The 12,200-nt window shown below is 44.7% G+C and overlaps 1 protein-coding gene across 2 annotated transcripts; it reads right to left on the bottom strand.

Moving 5' to 3' along the window:
- Positions 1–3,891: 3,891 nt before the first annotated feature.
- Positions 3,892–6,604, bottom strand: CCNQ (cyclin Q). Of its 2 annotated transcripts, none has more exons than XM_072124018.1 (6): positions 6,451–6,604; positions 6,026–6,123; positions 5,223–5,406; positions 4,747–4,879; positions 4,386–4,613; positions 3,892–4,259 (listed from the first exon to the last, which is right to left on the bottom strand). In XM_072124018.1, the coding sequence occupies exons 1-6, from the start codon at positions 6,501–6,503 to the stop codon at positions 4,170–4,172; spliced, it is 786 nt and encodes a 261-aa protein (XP_071980119.1). In that variant the 5' UTR covers positions 6,504–6,604; the 3' UTR covers positions 3,892–4,169. The 2 variants fall into 2 exon arrangements, with proteins under 2 accessions (XP_071980119.1, XP_071980120.1); XM_072124019.1 differs by lacking the exon at positions 6,451–6,604 and adding an exon at positions 6,228–6,401.
- Positions 6,605–12,200: the final 5,596 nt, after the last annotated feature.

Below are 12,200 nucleotides of genomic sequence, written 5' to 3'. Positions count from 1 at the left end.
CCTATAAAGGTAGAACGGGTGGTAGGTGGATGTATGGGACGTGAGGATAGCCCTTTTTAGAGCTAATCCTCACGTCTCCACTATCTTTTAGAAAACTTTATTAGACTAATATGTAAATTTTGTTAAGCGGCTACTGGGGTGTGGAGTAGCCGGACATGAGGCTACACTTCGCGGCTACTTCACGCCCCAGTAGCCTCTTTTCTCCTCCTACCATTACATCTTCGGCGCGCAGCTGCTCGTAGCTGCACGCCCTTGTCAGAGAAGCTAGTGTTCTGTGCATGCTACGAGGAGCTGCACGCCGAAGATGTAAGGGTAGGTCCTCATGTAGTTTGCAGCATTTTTTATGTTGTGTTTTTAGTCACATTGTTTAATTTATAATATTTTGCAAATTTTTCTGCCATTTTTGTCTATACAGAAGCTCATGGAGAAAAACATCTAAAGCATGCTGCATTTTCAATGATCTTATAAATGACAGAAAATAGTTTGTTAATAAAGTTTTGCTATACGGTCTTAATCGTGGACTAAAGAGAGAACATGGGCCGGATTCAGCTACTTTATATCCCATGACAATCAAAAAATGTGCACATGAAGTGTGTATATTCTTATAATATACAGGCGGTCCCCTACTTAAGGACACCCGACTTACAGACAACCCATAGTTACAGACAGACCCCCACTGACCTCTGGTGAAGCTTTCTGGATGTTACTATAGTCCCAGGCTGCAATGATCAGCTGTAAAGTGTCTGTAATGAAGCTTTATTGATAATCATTGGTCCCATTACAGCAAAATATGTTTAAACTTCAATTGTCACTGGGGCCAAAATTTTTTTGGTCTGGATCTACAATTATAAAATATACAGTTTCGACTTACATACAAATTCAACTTAAGAACAAACCTCCGGACCCCATCTTGTACGTAACCCGGGGACTGCCTGTATATATATATATTTTTTTTTTTTTAAGATGGGCTAAGATTTACGTACCCACCACAGATACCGTGCCTGGTTAACCAGGCAGCTGTGATAGGTGGGATTGGAAAGCGAGTCAAGGGGGCCAGGATTTTATGGATGGTTTCATATTTCCCATCATCACTAGCATATTCTTCTTCCATGTGCATAATTGAGTCAAGGGCTTCTATCCACTGTAACCTGGTGGGACCTACGTGGCATCTCCACAGATGAGGGACTATTTTGTCTCATGGGCATAAACTTTGAGATTGGACCAGGAAACATGGATAGCAGCGCCTGCTCAGCAAAGTTCATTATATAATTTGAAGATAGCTTGCGTCCCTGAATGAGTCCACATTCCCACCAGATAAGAGGCATGGAACCTATACCTGCCTTAAAGAAACACATTTCTTGTCTGTGCTGCTCAGTCCACAGCGCTGTGCTCCTGTACAACTCTTCTCTCCTGCTCCTTTACTCACACAATGAAGGAGCTCACAGTAGGGGAGGGAGGAGCTGTACAGGAGCCCAAAGGTGGGGGCAGGAGTGAGCAGCACAGACAGGTCACGTTTTTTAAATGCATCCAAACCAAAACAAACCTGAGACATGAGAACACGATTCTGTCAGAGTGCAAGGTAAGCTAAAACACACAATTATATTGTAATGAAGATGCACATAAAAGACAAAGACAGGTTCCCGTTAAAGGAAAAGCAACAGTTTTGATCTAGACATGTCTTTTATAACACAATTACCTGGAGTGGCTCGTAGGAATGAAGGATCCAGTATTTTTGGGTCACATCATTATGTTATCAAAGACCTGGCTCAGTTATTGATTAAACTCTGTTCTGGATACTTAAAAAGTGTAACTGTAAAGTTTATTTTTTTTCCACAAATCAATAGCTCTTGGGATGCAAAACCACTTTGTCTATTATCTTTGTTAACTATATGCAGCAGTTTCCTTGCTATAGCCCTCAGATTATCTCGGTGTTTCTATCCTTTTCATGTGAGGGAAAGAGCTGCTTCTTTCTGCTCACAGAGGAGGAGGTCATGTGACAGAGCGCTCTCTGTGTATGTACCAGAGCTGGATGTGTTCAGAACAGTGGATACATTTGTCCCCCGCACAGAATAGTGAAGTATAAGATCTCCCCTGTTCTTTTTTTTTTTTAATACATTTTGATTACATTTCTTTTTCCATACAAAATTCTTTTACAGGTTTTACATAGTAGAAATAACATTAATATTCATACAATATCAAGAGTTCCCCCCTTTCCATTTACAAGGTTGGAGGTTTACTCATTGATATATCCCCTGTTCCCTATCAGTCCCTACATTCCAGTCTGTGGGGCTCATTTACTAAGGGTCCGAATCGCGCATTTTTGTCGGGTTTCCCGTATATTTTCAATTTGCGCCGAATTGCCCCGGGTTTTTGGCGCACGCGATCGGATTGTGGCGCATCGGCGCCAGCTTTCACGCAAGAATAACACTCACATACACCGGGACAAAGAAGGTGAACCCCGGCAGACCTCGGCGCAAGAGGGACACCTGGTGGATATCGGGCACACGGACCTTAGTGAATCCCGGCAAGCTCCGAATCAATGTCGGAGAACGCGCCGCAGGATCGCGAATGGACCGGGTGAGTAAATGAGCCCCAGTGATTCTACAGAACTTTCTCTGCACCTCATGCTACTCCCTTCTCTCACCTTGTCATGGGCAGTTTCAGCTCTGTGTAGATAAGCGATTAACCCTTAAAGCTCACACAGCACATCCATAGACTTCATGTACTAATGATTTCTTCCACTTATTACTGGTTCCCTGCTCCTCCATGTGATGGAAGCTTCCAGGCCGTCACCGTATACATCCTGTATGTGCACTGTGCAGTGGATTTACTTGTGGGAAACTAAAAGTATTTAATGCCAAGTTACTTAGAGAGAGAATACAAAGCATCGTGGGATCTGTGGGCAAGCTAACTGGCCTCAGCTTGAGGGCATAGACTGACAGACATTAGTCTCCACCCACTTCACCTCTTGTGAGAAAGAATTTTGGCAAACACTTTCAGAACAAAAAATGCCATAACTTTGGAAAGAAAAGGACGAACAGCACAATATGGGAATCGTTCTGTTTATTTTTAAAGGGGGAAATCATATAATTATTTGGTAAAATCATTATAACTTTAGAGTTACACTTAAAGGATTCCCTAAAACAGGTAAGGTACCCCATGGTTTAGCTGTTGCTGTAACACCAATCCGGAACAAACCTTTAGTACTAGTGTGGGTTAGTCTAACAGCAAAATAATTTAGATGTAAATCTCGTAGTTGGTGCACCCAGGCGTTGCCTCTTTTCCATCTCTCCCCAATTACCGACTGTTCCGACTGTAAAATCCCACCCACAGCTGACATCATTGGTCCTCATTATGAAATGCTGTCTCACTAACCAGCGCAGGTTCTCATTCATCTTTTATCCTATGAGCCAAGAGGCTTTGCGTGCATGTACAGCAGTACTTATGTGCCGGGCAGATGCACTTCCGCTTACAGTGTATGCTGTGGGCATTTAAAATTGCTCTATTTTTAACCCTTCCATCAGTCTTAAAAAAAAAAATCCATGGTATTGTGATTACACACCCTTTAATGCTGAAAGAACTTCTGCTTTTAAAGAGATGGTCACACTGACTGATAATCAATAGCTGAAGGGTATTGGAATTCCATCCTCTGTCTATACCAATAGAAGGGGGTACTCGGTTTTTGACTCCTCTTGCACTTTGGGCTTAATAAATAATGATACAATGGAATCTGTTGTGTGTTTTTCATCTGAGGTTTTTATTACGTCCTGGTGTCCCTTTATGTTACATAGTAATGTTGTAGCAGGCTGTAAGCTGATGTACTGGCTCACTACAAACATCCTCCTTACCAGCTGATGAACATCTCACACAGAATATTGTACCGTTTTAGGCTAAAGACATACATTATGCTAATACGTACCGCCGCAGCCTCTACAAGAATGCTCCATCTTTACAGGTTATATCTCAGCTACCTGCAAAATCATGTTTCCACCACAGGATGGCACAAAAATCCTCAAAATAACAGAGGATCTCCAATAAACGTCTCATTTTGAAGGGTTCCGGACTCTCCAGCGTCTGCCATCCTGTACAAAGAAGGAAAAACATGTCCCGGCACTGGACCCACAGCGAGGGCCTACGGTTTATGAGGATTTCTTTAGACAGTCCACAGGTCATGGTATCTCTGTATCCATAGTATATATGTGGATGAGCTCAGATACTATACTGTCTATGGTTTCCTTGGTAATGTCTTCGCTGAACACCTACGAGATAGAGAACAAAAGGTTAAAAAGGTTATTAACAGAACCAAAATGACAACTTCTTTCCCCTTTTATCGTAATACACCTCCATCCAACCTCCCAATGGTTTGTCACCCGTAGTGTCCTCACCTTCCACCATTGAGTTTCCGCACTCTCATTTCCTGGAACGTCCACCCCATAACACTGCAGAGCAAAGTATAGGACGGCCACCGCTATATGCTGCGCCTCATAGCGGAGGCAGATGTCCCCGTGATAGCTGTCCCTGAGCAGAGCCCAAGAAGCGGTGGCAATAGGAGTCCGCTCCCAGCTGTGCCGGTTCATCCAGTTCTTTAGCGATACGAGGTAATGCAGCAAGTACTAGGGAGAAGAAGACATGTACTGCATCAGTGTCGTCTGGGTAAGCAACACGTATCTGCATCCTCAGGGCGTGAATATAATAAATATTAGGGTGGAGCAAGGAGCCGCCAGCGTCCTGCTCAGGATCACTTACCTTGTGTGGATGTATGAAGGAGACGCGGAACTGCAAGAGGCGAAGCATCAATAACTCACACTGTACAATGCTATCCCGGAGCTCCCAGAACTTGGTGTCCACTTCCAGGGGGTCACTTCCCGGGTTCAGATACCTTTGGAAGGAATAAAGAAAATATGTCTTACTAAAAAGAGGAGTCATCCTGTCTCCACGGGAAAGCATCAGAGAGGGCAGGTAGAAAGTACTCCTCTGATTTGACTGAACAGTACAGGGTGTGAACGGAGTCCGATAGGAGAAATGTAGCTACAGATCACAGAGGTCCTAGTTACTAGAAGAGTGTGTGAGACTCCATTTGAATCTTATCCTGCAGTGTAAAGTATGGAAGAGGGACGAGCTAGATTATAGACAAGGACCAATGAAATCACTGACCAACGCAACAAGTGTGCAACCGGTAGGTGATGTCCACTTATGGTGCCCACAGAAAAGCCACCACTTACCTGTGGCACACATTGATGATGTCCCTTGTCCGGAGATGTTGCTCCTCCACCTTTCCGGCTAAGTAAATGGCAGACATGGCCACCAGGTAGGGGTCGTAGGCATCCAGCGCCGTCTCATGGAAGAACTTGTGATACACAGTACAAGCCGTGGCTATGGGGATTGACTGCATGCCGAGCTTTACTCCTGCACAAAAGATCATGTACAGCAGTGAGGGCAGTACGAGAATATGGTACAACTCCTTGTAGATAGGTGGTAATGCCAGTACTGAATGGGCAGGTAGTGCCCACAGACATATGGTACATGGACATAATGCTGCCAGCACCCACAGCTCTCCATACTATGGCACTACCCACCAGTGTCATACACCCACCTCCTACCCTTACCCAAACAGAAACCAACACCCTCTCCTTTAATCAGCCAGCACCCGTCTCGCACCCAGGGCCAGCTGCCCCCCTCTCCTGCGCCAAGCGCCCCCTCTTGCGCGCCAGGCGCCTGCAGCTCCTTTCTCTCACATGTCCAGTGCTTACCCCCTCCCCTTTCTTTCCAAGCGCCTGCAGCCCCTCTCTCTTTTGCGTGCCTAGCACCTGCCGCTCCCCTCTGTTTCCAAACGCCTGCCGCTCCTTTCTCTCGCTCGTGCCCAGAATCCGCCTCTCTTGTGCCCAGCACCCAATATCTCTTATGTTTTCCCTTTCAAAACCAGTGAATCCCACCTCGTCTTTACACCACGGTTGCAGCATCCCACCCTCTCTGCCAGCAAAGCACTGCCCCGGGCTTCATGCTCTCCACTAGGGGCGCTACTCACCTGCCTCCATAATAAACCTGATGATCCTGAAGTGGGTTTTGCCCGCTTTGTCCTTATCCGGTGGCGCTGTACTGCAGGATTCCTCCATCTCTCCGAGACTACAATTAGAAAAACACAACATTAGGTAAAATTGTAAGTGCCGGAGGTAATGCGCTTTATATAGTATAATACAACAATAGCTAAGGGAAAGCCCCTTCCTGACCTGCACTTCTGATATGACTATACACTTAAAGAGCCTGGAAAAGCTGGGTGACCGCCATATTGCTTATCAACCAACTTTACTGTAAACATAAGGCTGTAATTTAATCGTCAGCAGCAAAACTGCGGTAAAACTACAATTCCCGGCATGCATTGCCGTGCAGTACACTGGCGCAGAGTGATGGGAGATGTAGTCCCGCGGCACGAGGAGTAGTCGGTGAAGGTACCTGAAGTACAGAGGAGGAGGCGGCCGGGACACTGCTGCTCCGGCCTCTGCCATGGAGGAAGGATGACGTAGCGGTCACGTGGATTGGAGGTCACATGACCGGGCCGGATGGGCGGGGCTTATTATTACAGCCGCTGTATGGCGGGAGGAGGGCGCAGGACTTGGCAGGAGGCTCTTCCACATACCGGAGCTGCCGCCATCTTCACCCTGTAACAGAGGAGGGCAGTGCTGGAGCCAGTAATCCCTTCCTGTCACAGCCACAGCCATTTTGCTGTGGTGTTATGAGCAGTGGTTGTACGACTTGTTTTTTGTGGGACAAGTTATATTTCTATAGGACAACTTTAAAACCACTGAGAAACGTATACATAAGTATTTGTGAGGAGATTTCCTACATAGATTCTTGGGTTTAATTGTTATGCTGGTCTCTATGTGGTAAAAATAACACTGCATATAGAGTTTTGTTATGTTTTACATTTTTTGGGGGGGTTCACAGGACTTGAATTTTGCGGGGTGTGGTGTAGTATTTATGGATACCATTATGGGATGCTTACACTTTTTGTGGAAGGTTTTTTCCGTATATTGGGGACACTGTGACGTAATTACAGTAATGGGCGAAAGATTGTATTAATCTCATGTCTATAGTAGATAGAGGTGTGAGATATAAATAGCCAGGGGATGGATATGTAGACAGAACATCTACCTACCTCACACCTAATTAAATCACTGGTTGTGGTACCGCCATGTGATTGGCTGATTAGAAATTAAGTGTTAACGAGCAGTTGGACAGGTGTACCTAATAAAGTGGCCGGTGAGTATATGTATCATGGTGGTAGAGTCTCTCTGAGGTCATAACAAAGTTAACACCTTTAATAATTTCACTAGAAAGGAAAGTCGTATCAATTAGGGCTTCAGAACTTTTCTGTATTCTGTGATGACGTTGTAATTCCTGCCGTGACCTCCGCAGCATTGCTGGTATATGGGAATGTACCATTATGTATACGGTTCTGGATGAGTCTTCTCTGTGTCATCACCTGGAACATCTTTGGTAATAAGCTGGCGCTGTCCAGGAGAAGCTTCCAGGAGAAGCTTCTCTCAGCTATAGAGTTAGCCAAGCTGTGCCAAGTTCTTGATGTCCTCACTGAGAGTTGGCAGAACACACGTTGGCATCACAGCCGGGAAGAGCGAATCTCAGAACCAGAAGGCAAAGGATGGGGGTGATCCTGTCAACAGCCTAGAAAATTGGGGCACATGTACAAAGAACAGTGGTGTCTGTACTATGCAGTTTGCCTGTGTAGTGTGCAGGGGGCGCCATATTCAGGATTTCTGGCGCCCATTCATCATGAATTTGGCACCCCTCTGCCATAGGGCACCACTTTTTTTTTGCTGTACCTTGAACATGGGGTGTGCGGCACAATTCTGTCAAACTTTGCATGATATATGTGTCGCACGGTCCGATTGAGCACCGGAACGCCCCCTTAATGCAGAAGTTTGTGTTGTACGAAGAACAGTGTCGCATGCGCCAGAAATGTGCCTCGGACACTTCCTAAATACTTGTGCAAACAGTTTGCACTGAGAAGAACGTGCGAAGTCCGACAGAAAACTGGCGCACGGCCCTTAGTAAATGTGTCCCATTGTGTCCAACAGTAAGAAAACTAGAAGTCTTCAAGACAGGAGGTGGACGAGCTATTGGGGTTTACCATCATCCCTAAATCTGCATCATTATGGCTCACATTTATTAAGCTGCTTGTGCCAGTTTTCTGTCGGACTTCGCACATTCTTTTTAGTCCAAACTGCTTGCACATGTATTCAAGAAGTGTCCGAGAGACATTTGTCGTGCACACTGCACTATACCCGACGCAACACAAAATTCTGCACTGAAGGGGGCGTTCCTGTGCCATGCGCCAAATTAATCATGCAGAGTCAGACATAAATGGCGCCCCCTGCACTATACACAGGCAACTGCATGTAGTACAGACCGTTTTTAGTAAATGTGGGCCTATGTGTTTATAGGAACCATTCCCAATAACAGTCCTATAGTACAGACTAATGTCCAATTGACTCAAAAGAGTACCAAAGTATTCTCCGTTGGGCCCAGGCAGGGGTACCACCATCTTGTCGAGGATCGGCGCCACCCGTGACGTCATCGCGGAGCGGCGATCCATTGCCATGACAGCCTCGGACCAGAGGCTGTCTCGTTTTAAACTTTTCATTACAATGTGCGAACATACTATAGTATAGCAGTATATGATAGGATCGATCAGACAACCTAGGGTTAAAGTACCCTAGGGCAGTGATTTTCAACCAGTGTGCCGCGACACATGGTTGGGTGTGCCGCGAGGAAAGTTCCCCAAACTATGGTGCCCCCTGTGTTTTGTTTCCCAGAGAAATGTAAAATGAGAAATACTATAGTCATGAGGCTGGAGTACTTCAAGTACCAGCTCATATGCTGAGTATATGAGCTGGCACTTGTACTCTGGCTTTATGGCCATAGTACTTCTCATTGTACCCCTTTATATTGCATTATATGAGCCACATAATAATCAGCACCATATACCAAAAACAGGGAGAAACTGAGAACTGTTGAGGAAGAGCTCCGTGTGTGTCTTTCCACCATTCCTGCCAGGATATCCCTTTTGTGTTTATCCAAACAGGCCTAGGTTTCACACTGAGTGAGTAAAATAAATTTAGAATCTATATTATTATCTATATGTATAATATGACTGTTTAGTGTGATTTTGTGCTATTTTGGTTGGTGGTGTGCCCCAGGATTTTCTAAGTATAAAAAGTGTGGCGCAGCTCAAAAAAGGTTGAAAATCACAGCCCTAGGGAGTCTGAAAAATAGTAAAAATAAAAAAAAAGGTTAAAAAAAATTATAATATTCAAACCACCCACCTTTCCCGAGAACTATATAAATAAACATTAAAAACCAAAAACGCATTAGGTATCGCCGTGTTTGAAAATAGCCGATCTATCAAAATATAATTATGGTTTTTCATTGCGTTTAACCCCGTAACGGAAAATAGCGCCCAAAGTCGAAAATGGCACTTCTTTGCCATTTTAAAAAATATAAAAAGTGATCAAAAGGTCAAACAGTCATAAAAATGGTAGCATTGGAAACGTCATCAAAAGTCGCAAAAAATAAAACCACCCATTTCTCTGTATACCAAAGTATAAAAAAGTTATTAGCGTCAGAAGTTGGCAAAATCTAAAAAAAAAATTGTACAGGAGGTTTTTAATTTTTGTAAATGTAGGAAAATATAAAACCCATACAAATTTGTTATCCCCGTGATCGCACCAACCCAAAGAATAAAGTAGACATGTCATTTGGGGCGCACAGGGAAATCCGTAAAATACAAGCCCACAAGTAAACGGCGCAAATGCGTTTTTTCACCAATTTCACTGCATTTGGAATTTTTTTCCTGCTCCCCAGTACACGGCATGGAATATTAAATACAATCTCTATAAAGTGCAATTTGTTAAGCAGGAAATAAGCCGTCACAGAACTCTGCACACGGGAAAATAAAAAAGTTATAGATTTTTGAAGGTGGGGAGTGAAAAATGAAAATGCAAAAACGAAAAAGGGCTGCAGCGAGAAGGGGTTAATGCACAGTCGTTGTGTTTATTTTGCAATATCTTGAAGCACCACTAGATGGAGCAATTACCCCCTCATTGTACAGATGCCCAGAAGGAATTTTCTATGCCTACAGCATGAAGTTACCATGAGGCTTGTCATACCAGGATGCCCGGCACAAAAAATTCCTTATTTTCCATCTGTCACACAGTTACAATTGTGAGCTGTGATCTCCCCTCATATCTCCAATCCTGTATTTCCCAGCTCCGAGCCTGCACTAGGTGAAGCTGTGTTCCCTAAATATTCTCTCCTTTCCTCCGGTTGCCATGGTGGTACAGATGCTGCATGGTTACAGAGCACGAAGCATTGCTCATCCAGTCTTCCCTATTTACTTGGCTGTGAATTGAAAGGTTTTTTTTTTTCTGGTGTAAAGCTGCTGCTGGGTGATTCTAAACTTAGCTCTCGATGTCACTGCCAGAAAGGTGGGCTGCTGAGAACAGCCCCCTCTGCCCACACACAACAGGGACACTGGTAAATGACTGGTAGGAGAAGCCCCGAGCTGGGAACCGACAAGGTCAATGAGTAACTTCATGTTCTATTCTATCTTCCATGTGGTGGTGGGATGTCGTAACGATGAGATGACTCATATATATTATATAACTGCTAGTGGTCCGCGTACAGAAGTGATGGGAGTGGCAGAAGACGATGGGAATGTGTTCTATGAGTGGTCTCATGATGGGAGTTGTAGTTCACCACGGCTGAAGTGCCACGGATTGGATCCTGCTCCACCATAAACATTTTAATGGCCCTTATCATCAACGAGCAACAATGGTAGACAATCTCAGTGTGGTCATGACAATGTCTTGAGCCTTCTTCTGACAGCAGCTTATACTTCTGTATCCATTGAAGACACCTGCACGTTCAGCCGAAACACAGGTTGGATCCCAGTCCCCTATTATCAGTCTAAAGAGCAAAGATACAAATAAGAGCAATGTCAGATCCTGACAGATGACAGATCTGAATTTTATCATGACAATCCCTTCAGTCTTCCATTGACAGTAACTTATTGTCCTATCGTTGAAAACACTTGCATGCTCAGCAAGATCACATGAAGGATCCCAGTCCTCCATTATCCGTACAAAGAAGTCAGATCCTGACAGATGACAGAAGATCTGAATTTGATCATGACAATCCCTTCAATCTTCCACCGAGAGTGACTTAATGGGGACATTTCGCGTTTTTACGTCGGGTTACCCGGATTTTACAGTTTTGCGCCGATTTTCCCTGAATTGCCCCGGGATTTTGGCGCACGCATCGGTGCCGGCATGCACGCGACGGAAATCGGGGGCGTGGCCGTCGAAAAACCCGTCGGATTCGGAGAAACAGCCGTATTTTTTAAAAAATGTGTCGCTTGACACACACTTACCTGCACCCAGCCTAGCTTGAAGAACTTCAGTGAACTCCAAAGGACTTGAGCGCAGCAGCGACACCTGGTGGACATCGGGGGAACTACCTTAGTGAATCGCCGGAAGACACGAATCAGTGTCGGAGAACCCGCCGCTGGATCGCGAATGGACTGGGTAAGTAAATGTGCCCCATTGAAAAAACATGCATGCTCAGCAGAATCACAGATTGGATCCCAGTCCACCATTATCCGTACAAAGATGATCTGAACTTAATCATGACAATCCCTTGAACCTCCTTCTGTCTACACCTTATTCTTCTGTTTCTAGTGAAACACTTGCACCCCCAGTCTGACCAAAGGGTTGAAACCAGTCCAACGTCAACAGCCTAAAGGTCCACATACAAATATGATCAAAGTCAAAGCCTAAAAGATGATAGAAGATCTGAATGTGAACATGAAAATCCCACTAGAGGTGTCTGGCTTATTAAGTTTTTCCTAAAACACATGCATACTCAGCCAAACCACCGGTTGGAAACCAATCCATCATCTTCATCATCACTGTAAGAGCCCCCAAACGTATTAGATTGAGGTCAGGCAGCAAACCAACAACGTGCCTACTACCCTGACGCATGATGTCATCTGAACATGCCCTGATAGCGCCTATTATCCTCTAACCTTCGAGGAAGCTGTGGAAGTTGGAGGTGAAAATATGGTGGGTCAAGGTCTTCTTCATCTACAAGATGGCTGCAAATGATCATTACGTTCAAACTTACAA

This window comes from Engystomops pustulosus, chromosome 9 (assembly GCF_040894005.1).
Source record: "Engystomops pustulosus chromosome 9, aEngPut4.maternal, whole genome shotgun sequence".
NCBI lineage: Eukaryota > Metazoa > Chordata > Amphibia > Anura > Leptodactylidae > Engystomops > Engystomops pustulosus.
Note: the sequence above shows the minus strand (reverse complement) of the source record. Positions and strands in the feature narration are given on the sequence as shown.

What these genes read in the sequence shown, in the direction of transcription:
- CCNQ (XM_072124018.1), bottom strand. Translation starts at nt 6,503, where the DNA reads ATGGCAGAGGCCGGAGCAGCAGTGTCCCGGCCGCCTCCTCCTCTGTAC. An exon ending in CCTCCTCCTCTGTACTTCAG is followed by an intron (nt 6,124 to 6,450) that starts GTACCTTCACCG and finishes TTCTAATTGTAG; the next exon opens with TCTCGGAGAGATGGAGGAAT. An exon ending in CGGAAACTCAATGGTGGAAG is followed by an intron (nt 4,260 to 4,385) that starts GTGAGGACACTA and finishes TCTATCTCGTAG; the next exon opens with GTGTTCAGCGAAGACATTAC.